The following is an 11736-nucleotide window of genomic DNA, read 5'->3' as shown; positions in this document are numbered from 1 at the left end:
CACATCAAGTTGTTAATATACAACCTTTAAAGACACAGAGGCAGGCCATATAACCTTCTCACTGCTGTTGCACTAAGGTCTGCATGAATTACAGCGTTGAGACACAAACACACAGGGAACTAATTTCAGCTTGTTGTTGAGCTTGTGTGGAACATACATAGATTTTACAATGACAAAACATTTTAACCTTTGATACCACGGTGATGGCGAGTCATTGCACACGTTACTTCTGGAAACTCACCTGGAACTAGTCCTGTAGTTTGACTTGAGTGGCTTGGCTTATTAGCATAAGATCACTTGTGTAGTGTCCAGATGCTACCTGATCAGGTATGAATGAGGTGCACCTGGCTGTGAAGAAAGTCACTGAGATCACATTTGACCCCATTCTGATGTTTGATGTGAACAATAACTGAAGCTCCTGACCTGTATCTGCATGATTTGGTGTGCTTCACTCCTGCCACGTGATTGGCTGACTGGTTAATTACACAAATTAGCAGATGTACAGGTGTTCTTAATGAAGTGCTGAATTTGGGGTATCAATTAGAAAGATAAAGGTTTTATGTGACGGAAGCAACAATAAATGCTCATAAAATCTCCACCTACTGGTATCTGATGAGATTAAAGGTAAACTGGAAGGAAACATTCACATAAAAATTGTGTTGTAAACTTAAAATGCTTTATTTTTATGGTGAAATAATTGTGTATTATGGAAAATACGAGAAAATCTGGAGTCCATCCTGCAAATGATAAATAACAATAAAGCATCTGTGTGTATGAATGTTTGTTTTCACTCTATGTGTCAGAGAAAACCAGACGGCAAACACAGACACACAGCTTGTAAATTTGTGAAAGATACCCTCGGGAAAGGAAACCAAGGAGAGAAAAGAGAAGAGCAAAGGTTGGGTTGGGCCATAAAAGTCACCACAGATAACATCCCTGTGCTGTAAAACCACACACACACACATGATGATTCAGTCCAGGAGTCTTTTTCTACTGTTTATCAGCACCACATTCGTTCATCCACAGCCTGCAGACACACTGGGGAAGACTTAATGAAGTAAATTAATCCTGAAGCTAATTATTATTAACTGAGAGTGCCCTCACACAATTAGTACAATCTTCACCTTAATTAAATCTCTAAATGATCAGTCAACACAGCCACTTAACTCTGGTGTCTGATGGTCTAACCTATTACATCCATACACATACACACACACACATGTCCTTGCACACCTATCTTTGTGGGGGCCCGACCCCTTACATCAGCGTAAATGTCTAACCCCAACCTTAAGCTAGTTATACACTGGTTGAATAAAACCAAGTCTTAACCCACAAACAGCCCTTTGACGTTGTGAGTACCAGCCAAAATGTCCTCACAAGGTCTAAAACTCAGATTGGTCCCCACAATGTCAGAAGTACAAGTCCACACACACAACACAAATATTACTCATCAATCACTGTGACATCAAGGAACCAACCTGAGCCTGGCAATAAAAGTTATAACTGAATAAACAAAATCAAAACAAGTCAGTAAATTGTGTTTCTTCATTACAATACGTCCATACATTTTACTTTTAATTTTTTGCAGTGGTGTTTCACGCATACTGTTTCACAAATTTTTTAAATGAAAGTTTTGTCACCAGTAAATGATGATGACACTTGATGACGTACACATCTTGTTAATCATTGGCCAAAGGATGACCATACGGTTTGAAAACATGTATTTGTTCATATGTGAGGTTGTTATTTTATTATCTAAGGAGGGAAAATGAGCTAATAATTCACGCCTGTGCTTCTGCATTTAACCAAATCATCTGAGTCTGGAGTTCATTTTTCATATCAGGTCCGACCAAGTGTATCCTCATAAATATATTTTTCATTTCCATAATGCAGTGTGATGTGATTTCTCTTCCAGTTGATGATAAGACTACTGTCATATTTAATTCAAATTAAAAACACTTCTTGGCCTCTACCACATATGGCTACAGTCTTCAAGTGTAAAAGATATGGGTCAATATTAAGTGTCATATCTGAAAACTAAACATGCATGATCTGTATATGAATCTGACCAAAGTCCTATCTTTAGCTGTTTACTTTCTTCACATCACTATATTTCATTGATTTCTATTAAAGCCTGAAACATCCTCAGTCAGCTATTTCATTTCCTCTTTGTAAAATGTTTCATGTATATTCAATGTATTCTTTATTTCTAGTATATTTAATAAGCTTAGTATTTTTTTCATGTTCAGTCACTTCTTTAAAATAAAACTTTTCAATTACATTCATACACTTTACTGTATGGTTTCATCCTACAGTGGTAAAACATGATAAGACTAACTCTTAAAAAAAAAAAAAAAAAACTAAAGGGGGAGGTCCTGTTTATAAAACACAACAAATGTGGTCTTACAAGTACAACACCTTTAGAGAAAAATTCAGAGAACTCCACCTGGTCCTGAACTCGGAAGACAACGCTGTCTCCCTCACCAGATATTTATTAGCAGTTGGTTCCCTGAAACATGACTGACACCTAATGGTCAGAGTGATGATCTTAATTTTTTTTAAAACAATACAAAACAAAAAAGGCAAAGTAAAAGAGTAGAAACTTACATTTTTCCAACTTTAGTTTTCTTGTGCACATGCATTGCCTTGGGAGTCTTAACCCAACCTCATGGCTTTGTTTTTGCTCTTATACGCATTGTCAGCCATAATATAGGCAGGTGTGTGCCTTTCCAAATCATGTCCAATCAAGTGAATTCACCACAGGTGGACTCAAATCAAGACTCATATACTCATATCAATATTAAGTTTTTCCTTTTCAAGAGATTTGCAAAAAAACTTTTGTTTTCACTTTGGGTATTGAGTGTAGATTAATGGGAGAAAAGTTAAATCTATCATGAGGCTACGACATAAAATGTAGAAAAAAATGGAAGTGTCTGAATACTTTCTGAATACACTGTATTGGAGTTGTGTAATGGTTTTTGTTATGTAAAATAGTCACACTAGAATATGATACAGATGTGATGACAGAGTTTTAAATGTGGTAATAACTGGGCTGGGATACATGAGAATTTAGATGATTGGATGTATTGGAACACATTATCCCACTGGTTACAATTATGACCAAGTATACTATGTGTTTCTTCACTACACTTAATTCAAAGCTATAGTTAAAATAAGATTTTACATACAAAAGCTTGCTAAAATATGATGAATTAGTATCTATTAAACTTTCAGAGTATATAAAAATATTAAAACTAAATCCTTCTCAACCAACCACAACAATAAAATACTTCTTATATGTTATTTCATTGCTACTTTTACTTTAAGGATCTTAAGTTTTTTCACCACACTCTGTGTGCGGTTTTTACCCATGACCTTTTTTCATTGACCCATGTAGGGAGAGTATGTCATAAACCAGCAGATTATTTGTGTTGGGATGCCCTCTAATGGACTTCTGTAAAACAGAACATGGACATAACAACAATCCCCAAAACAAATCCAGATGAATATTTCCCAAGATCACACACAGCTGTCTGAGACACTGAGGAGCTCACTGCAAGAACTTTGTCAAAGTTAAAAGGGTTCTCAAAATAACTGCCCTAGTTATTCCACATTGTACTGACACCAGTGAGGACTGAACTCAAAAAGAGCACAAAACACTCTTTGCACTATATAATCCAAAAATAATAAACACATTTCCACACAGGTCTGTGAATACAGTAGTAAGTTTTATTCAAACTTTATCTTAATGACTAAAGACTGTCACAGTGATTTGACGAAAATAAAAGTGCTTGCGAACACAATCAAACTTGTTCCTCTCACATTAAAGAAACCAAACAGATAAAGTGTGTTACTATGATGTTAAAGTCACACTTGTGGCGAGAAATCAAAGATGCATAGGAGACCTGACGACGCCTCTCTGAAGGCTCCAACTGTGTTACTGCATGATGAAACAGAATCAACACATTCTACATAAAAATTACGACAAAACATTACAGAACATGCCGATTTTCAAAACAACAATACCACTTGTTATTTTGAACATCACAACATAGTTATTAAAAATTAGACAAGGATTATGTAGAAATTAGAAATTTGTGTTTGGAAAGGTTCAAGGGTTTTTTTTCTGTCTTTCTTTTTTTTTTTTTTTTGGTCTGTCGATGACGTGACAGTAGCAAAGGGATTTTTACAGGGTAGTATCATTAGAGTGAGGTGTGCAGTGTATTCAAATAGGCTTAGATTTGCACAAATACTTATAAATGCAGCTTTTAATTACCAAACACCTGATGTTCTTGTAGTTACAAATGAAAATAAATAAGTCAATAAATAAATAGTCTTTTTAAACTTACATCAGGAAGCTTTTGCTGCTCTGTTTTTTTTCTTTTCTTTCTTTTACCGTCATTTGCTGTGACGTATGAAACTTTCTGAGCCTTCAACCCAAAAGTCAGCAGTTCATCCTCCCATTCCTAAGTTGATATGGTGATACTTATTTTTATATCAGTTTCTTCTGAAGAAAAAGAAAAGAGGAGGGAGTCATCCAAAGTCAATCTGGTCATCCAAACTTTCTCTTTTTTGATTACATAAATAATTTTAAGGAATGGTTCAACATGTTGGGAAACATGCTTGCTCACTTTCTTGCCAACAGTCAGACTAGAAAATTGATCATGTTATCAAAGTCTTAATAAGCAAATACATATATATCCCACAATTTAAAACTATTCTTTGAAGGGGCTATTTGTAAGTTTTCTCTTTCTCTTCTCTTGGTTTCTTCCAAGAAGAAGGTGGTGGTAGTCACTTGCCAAGAGCTTCAACCTTCAGTGTCAAGAGTTATATATATATATAAATATACGTCATCTGAGCAGCGCTACTTCAGGGCAGTCTGGATGCTACAGTGAATCACTATCAGAAAGTGACAAAATGGCCTGAGCTAGCATACTAACTTTAGAAGTAGAAAAGAAGTGATAGAAGTGGAGGCAAAAAATTGCAAATGCTTTCCATCACTGGAGACAGCTTTAGTCGAGTAAAAGATTGAAGTTTGGTGGTGAACTTGCAATGTTTCCTCTGGACTGGTAAGAAAACAGCTGTTAACACTAACATTGGCTATATAGCAATAGCAAAACTTTTAAATAGCTCCTTAACCTGACAATCCATAGGTTGAGAACTGCTGACTTTCCTCTTGGTCATCTTCCTTACACATGCTTTATAACATTTCAAATCTAGGTGCATCTGTGCTCAAGAACATTTACAGATAGTCACTCCATCCTCTGCCCATTCCTCCCCAATACCCTTCCCCTCTCCAGTTTCCTTCCCACAACCCCAAACCCTCTGGCCTGGTTTTCCAGCGGCAGGCCCACATAACGTCCTTCTAAAGTCTCTACCACCGAAACATATGACCGTCATAGGAGCTGGCTACAATAATACTGGATTTCTACACTTGCCAAGTAGACAAAATACAATAGTGCTACAATATTAAGAAGGAAAATAATTCCTTACATGTGGAGCTTATCACAGCTCTTGAGGCCGAAACACATTAAGAGTGAATTCAATGTGAGTCACACTTACTACTGTAGGTATACTCATTTGGTGTTTTGTGGCACGTCGAACAACCTTGAAAATGCTTTGATTTTCTGAAGGCAGTGCAATGAAGGCAGATCTGACAAAATGTTCCTTTCACATTAAGCCAAGCCTGATCGTAAGCAACAGAGAAGGCTGTAATAAAAGTTTTCCAAAAACAACTTGTATCTGTAGTAAACACACAGATGATCGTCACACGACTTTTGGCAGTGGTGGCACGTATTTTATATTAGTTGTGAAAACAACGAAAAGTGGGAGTAAAATTCAGACCTCCAATGACTCTGGTCCCTTTAAAACTAAACTCTTCAGTGGTGTGCTCATGGAGCATCAATATGGCTAAATTGTTCCAAATTTGCTCAAAATGCATTTCGGCCTCTAACCCACTTGCTTCCTCAGCATCTGAAGACTTAAAAGACGCTGCTTCTCTAACAACTGCTGATTTCCTGACTAAAATATATTCCCTAGGTCAAAGTAAAAATGCTAGCACCAAGCCCTAAAACAAAACTTTCCAACTTATAACCCCTCTTCTAAAACATTCAACCCAAATGATGAAACCCTCAAACATTCAAACATATACATTCAAAGCTTAATTTCTGACCCTAACCTTTACACTCAACTGTCCACCAACACACCTCACATAAAGAAGCCACCTCAGGCTGACCCCCAGCGTACACCAAGCTCTGATCCCTCATTCCCAGATCTGGTCCCAAACCTCACACCGTGAAAACATCAATTAAATCCTTAACCCCCACCCCCTTTCACCAAACTCTATTCCAAGACCTTTTCCATCCCTGCAGCCTGAAGCACTGGTCTAGGAGCTGATGATCTGACCTGACCAGGTCTCGTGCTTGGTGCCTGGATTCAGGTGGGTGATCACCACCTCGACAGCCTGGATCTTCTGGTTCTTGGGGGGGATGGGGCACACCTTGTACGTGACCTCGTCCCCTTCCATAGGCACGTACTCACCCTCAATGCTATCAAAGACGAAGGAGAGATTAAATTACAAATGCGACAAATTATTTCATTCATGGTCAGTACTGTGTCCCGTGTTGTTTGAATAGATCTGAGTCCAAAAAACTATTCAGCTGTCATTCTACTAAAGTGTTCTTCTAATTTTTCTAAAGGGTTGACGCCTTAACCCTAGCACCTGTTAGCCAGCTAATATAGCGAACATTAGCAACCGCTGGTAAAAGCAGGTTCTCCTAATATAAGCAATGGGCTTTACAGGGTGTTTCTTGCAATGAGCCCACATCTTCGTGTTTCGGTTGTCAGCCCTTTTCTGTGCTGCCCAGATAGGCTTAGCTAGCTATATTCACCCTGCTAAGGTGAAAATATTTGGCTGTAGCTAGTTATTTTTGCTATTTTTGGGCAGCAAAGAAAAGGACTGACAACTGAAACACACACAAATATGTGGACTCATAACAAGAAATACCCTGTAAAACCCTCAGTCTGTAACTTAGGTACCCACTTTTACTTTAGTTAGCTAGCTAATGATAGCACCCACTGGCGCCAAACTTTTAACTTATCGACTACAACCATTTCCTCTTCTCTTTCTCATCACAAGAGGTAGAATGACAGCTGAATAGGTTTTTTGGACTCAGATCTGTTCAAACAACACAGGGCTCAGCGCTGCGGCATCTTAAAAACAGAAGAGCCTTGATGAAGTTGGCCCCAGAAATAGTATTTCAGACTTAACAAGCAGATAGTATGGGTCAAGCTTCAGAAAACACTGGATCCTGCACTTCTCATAGAAAAAAATACCACAGTTCATTCCTGATTTGTTGAAAAATGTAGCTGGAAAATGTAATTCTTCCAATAATATTCTGTTTTGTTTCATTTAACAAGCCCAGTTCATAAAAGTTATCAAATAACAACTGAATATCCAGTGGTTCTGATGGAAGTTCTGATGTTGATCAAGGTCACTCACTCAGAGATGTGGACGAAGATGTCCTCTCCTCCATGAGAAGGACGTATGAATCCGTGACCCTGAGACCTGGAGAAGTTTTTACACACCCCTTTAAATACTGGACCTGATTTGGCTCGCACTGTCCTGCAGAGAAAGAGACACATAAAAAGAAACAAGACAGTGCATCATAAATCATTACCATTTTTATACTGTCAACTCCTCAGCCTGTATGCTCCTACTCACGCTGAATATGTCCGGGTGCGTTTGGTGGGCAGGGGGCTGGGCAGCTCTCCAGGCTGTGGCGGTTTCCTCTCCCTCTCCCAAACCCGACTGCCCTCCCTCAGGAAGGGGAAGGAGAGCTGCAGGGGAGTGCGCGGGGAGGTGAGTGGCAGTGGTGGATCCGCCGGCGAGGAGGGGTCAGGGTCTGACATCTTGACTAGTTGCACGTAGTTTGTTTGGTTTTTTGGTTCTTTTTTTTTCTCCTTGTTTTGGGTTTCCTCCGATGGCGCACAAGGAAGAAGAGGAAGGAGGGTTACACCTCCTGCATGACAAGTGTGTAGGTGAGGGAGACGTTTGGAGAGGAGGTCAATGCAATGATACCCTGAAATAAAGGAGCAAAAAATGGGGAGAGATAGCAGAGCTTATTATTGGACTAGTTTATTACTGCCCTCTTTGAAAAGGTCTGTAGTCTCTCAAAGACATACATAAATTACTAAACTTTAAATGTAGGAAGAATATATTAATTTAATCATGACGTGATTCATACAATTTTGTTTTAACCAGTGTTAAAGTGTTTTAGAGTGGATTTCTCCTTGGCTTGTAGAAACAGCAGAAAGGTGCACAACAGCTGGAAGCTGCTGCGAATATGAGAAAAACAAATCAATTTTTTTTTTTTTCCCAGTGCCAGACTCTGATTCTCGCTGGCTTTGAAAAGGTCCCAACATGATGTAAATAACAATCCTGCCCCCGGAGGGCCTCGGCTCGCCTCATCACACTTTTATTATATTAAAATCCCCAATCGCACAAGACTGACATCCATTACGGGATGGGATTGCTCTTTATTTAGTCTGTATTCAAACAACAAGCCGCTCTCTGAAGCGTTTCAGACAGTCGTTCTAGGGCGGATGAGCTCGGTCTCCACGCCTTGACACAAACCCAATTATTGTGTCGTAACTGGGACTTGAGATGTGTGTATCGGCTCATCATTATGACACTCACTACAAGTACAAAGGGCTACAGGGCATTGTTCTACGGAGGTTAAACTCCTACATTGAAACATGGTTTAACTGTAACACAGGGGTGGGTGGATGTGTTATTGTATGGGGGTTATCAGCAGCCACCTCTCAGTGAACGTTAGTATTGATTCCTGCAGGCTGAGTGTTTGACATAGACTGATGAGTGTGTGTCAGCATGAAACACACAGGCTTCTTTCAACATCACACTCTCTGTCCAGTCTAAATATATAGTTGTGTGTGTGTATGTTTCTGAACTGTACTACATGATCCCCCAGGCTGGAGAGCTTTAACAAGGCTTCAGTTACATAAAGAACATTGTTAATGGACAATTCGGTAGATTTAAAGGTAAGATTTATAAGTTTTCTCTGCCACCAAATGCAGTTTCTTGTTGGGTGGTGGCCTGGACACTACAGTGAGTCCCTATCGGAAAGTGACAAGACAGGCTGAGGCAGGACAGGGCTAGCTGGTTAGCATGCTAACTCCAGTAGAAAGAAAGGAAGTGACAGAACTAGAAACAAAACATTGCTGTTGCAAGTAAAGAAATGAATTTTGATGCTGAAACTGTAATGTTTCTACTAGACTGGTAAGTAAAAAGCTGTTGATGCTAATGTTAGCTAGCAATTTCCATCCTTTAAAGTAATGTCTGAATTTCTCCAACACTATGTGAATAATATTGTGTCCACTTGAAAGACATTATTATATACATTATCCTGTCAAAAAGCATATTTTCTCCATCAAACCGACTGAAAAATAGGGATTGCAGAGGACAAATTGTACTTTAGGGTGACATGAGTGAGGTTTAGGTTGGCTTCTGTGAGGCGTGACCACATCCAAATAGTACAAGGGTTCAAAGGTTGCAGCATCGTCACAGGAGCAGCTTTAATCTCCCCAGTTTATAAGCTCATTTAGGGGAACAGATACTGCAAATGGCTGATGACTGAGGCTTTTATCCTCCTGGCATCATGTCGGATAGTGTAGCTGCAACGATGATCAACACACACATCTGTTATCACGGCAGCATGGGGGGGAGAGAGAGCGCTGATTATCATGACTGATGGATGACAAGGCATAAATATGTAGGCTAAATAATTCAGCAACATTGACTGGTGGAGCTCCTCTTTCATTAGCCCACTGATTGGGGGCAAGAAGGAAGCCGGGGCGAATGGACTTGTTTAATGAGTCTGCAGTGATGAAACATTTAATCATGAGGGTGTTGAAAAAGAAAAAAGAAAAAAGAAGCTGGACTGGAGGAAGGAAGAGAGCTGGAGGAGCTTTGAAAAGACAGACAAAAGGCCAAAAGCACCTCCCCGTGAAACCGGGGCACTGTGGCTGTCTGTACTCCTCTGCATCAGCATGGGAGACACGTCAACTCCACTGCACACACACAAACACTGAGAGAGAGGCTGTGTTTAAACTTTAAATTTGCCTTTCACACACACCAGTAGTCCGTTTTATGGTATAATTTGTTTGAATGTGGGGGGCTGGCAGAGCCCTGAATAATTCACTACAAAATAAAAGCCCTACAGGCTGGGTTTGTTTCCAGAACATTCTCACACTGTGGCAGCTTGACACAACAAGGCGAAAGGATGCTCAACTGATGGGCAAAAAAATGTGGCACCAAAAAAAAAAAAACAACAATGGCACAAATATAAACACACGACGACTGGAGATGGTAAATAAAAGAGTTACAGAGTAGCCTCCATTATCAGTACAATACTGGTATTAACCGACCGATTCCGTCTGCCTGACAGAGAATAAAAGGCTCAGATGTGTAAAAAAAAAAAAAAAAAAAACACCCCCACGCTACAAATCACCCATAAACCCATCATCGATTAAACGATTACTTACCGCAAAAAGCGCCGATCAGCTGTCAGCCGGACGCGGATACAGCCCCGCGTGTTTTCCGAGGCGATATAAGGCAATTATGTAATTAAATCCGGTGAAAGCTGCGGGGACATGTGGTGAATAAGTCAGTGGATCTTGGTATGGATGCGGCGCGCGCACACACACTCACACTCTCTCTCTCTCTCACACACACACACTCACACACACACACACACAGGCGGATTGAAAAAAGCAGCAGATGAAAAACGGAGGCAGCAGCAGAGATGGGGCAGGGGGGTTACTGTGCTAAAAAACAACAGCGGGCTTCAGCACACTACAGTCAGCTCTTTGTCCCGCTCGTTTCTTAATGTTTCAATCGGCCTGTTGAGGTTTAATTACATGTTGAATGGGACTGGGGATCTTCCTCAGTTGCTCCACCCATCACACACTTCACTCATACCACAGGTCTTGTGCTTGTAGCTCTGGCTGTGTGAGCTCAGTGTGCTTTAAAATCAAGCTTAAATCATCATTTCTTTCCTTTCAAATGAGATTTATTTCATAGTATCAGTTAAATGCATGACAGCTTTTAACACCCTCTTACACAAAACTTGCATTTTTAATTTCTCCTATAGCTTCCTTGGATCAGTTGGACCTGATTAGTGTAAAAACTAAACCATGTCTTTGAACAGGAAGTAGTTTTTGGAGAAAAAAAAAAGAAGAAGCACAGAAAATGGAAACAACAAATGTTATTGAGCATAAAAAACAAGCTGGGTTTTGTTCCTCTTACACTTTTATCTTTCTCTGCTGTAGATTGTGTTGACAGATTGTGGGCATCTTGTTTTACACTGTTCAGTTTGTGAACACTAGATTGCACAATAAAGTGTCAGCTAACGAGGACAACAGGTCTAAGTTTATCCAGCAAATCCAAAATGCAGGATGTCAAACGTAGGATTTCTAAATAATCTGGGTGGTTTGTTGGTGTTAGAGGCACATTTAAAGTGACCTGGCTCAGCAGGTGTGTTGCTGGATCATGGGATCTTTTATTTTAATAATCACTACATAAAAGCATGACTTTCCAGGTCCCCATAAGCAAATGAGTTGTTTAAAAATTGTTGAGAGCTAGTTTTTACTGTTACATTCATTACTTTACATAGAAGAACATTTAATTTTTCTAAATTATCTTTTTATTTTTAAGAC

The 11736-nt window shown here is 39.5% G+C and overlaps 1 protein-coding gene across 1 annotated transcript; it reads right to left on the bottom strand.

Annotated features, from left to right (window-relative positions):
- Positions 1 to 3709: 3709 nt before the first annotated feature.
- On the bottom strand, positions 3710 to 10908 carry csdc2a (cold shock domain containing C2, RNA binding a). Its single transcript, XM_018685452.2, has 4 exons — positions 10564 to 10908; positions 7724 to 8081; positions 7502 to 7624; positions 3710 to 6548 (listed from the first exon to the last, which is right to left on the bottom strand). Exons 2-4 carry the CDS (start codon positions 7909 to 7911, stop codon positions 6386 to 6388), a joined length of 474 nt encoding a protein of 157 aa, XP_018540968.1. The 5' UTR covers positions 7912 to 8081; positions 10564 to 10908; the 3' UTR covers positions 3710 to 6385.
- Between the last annotated feature and the right edge of the window lie 828 nt (positions 10909 to 11736).

This window comes from Lates calcarifer, linkage group LG23 (assembly GCF_001640805.2).
Source record: "Lates calcarifer isolate ASB-BC8 linkage group LG23, TLL_Latcal_v3, whole genome shotgun sequence".
Taxonomy (NCBI): Eukaryota; Metazoa; Chordata; class Actinopteri; family Centropomidae; genus Lates; species Lates calcarifer.
The sequence above is the reverse complement of the archived record's forward strand: the minus strand, read 5'-3'. Positions and strand labels throughout refer to the sequence as shown.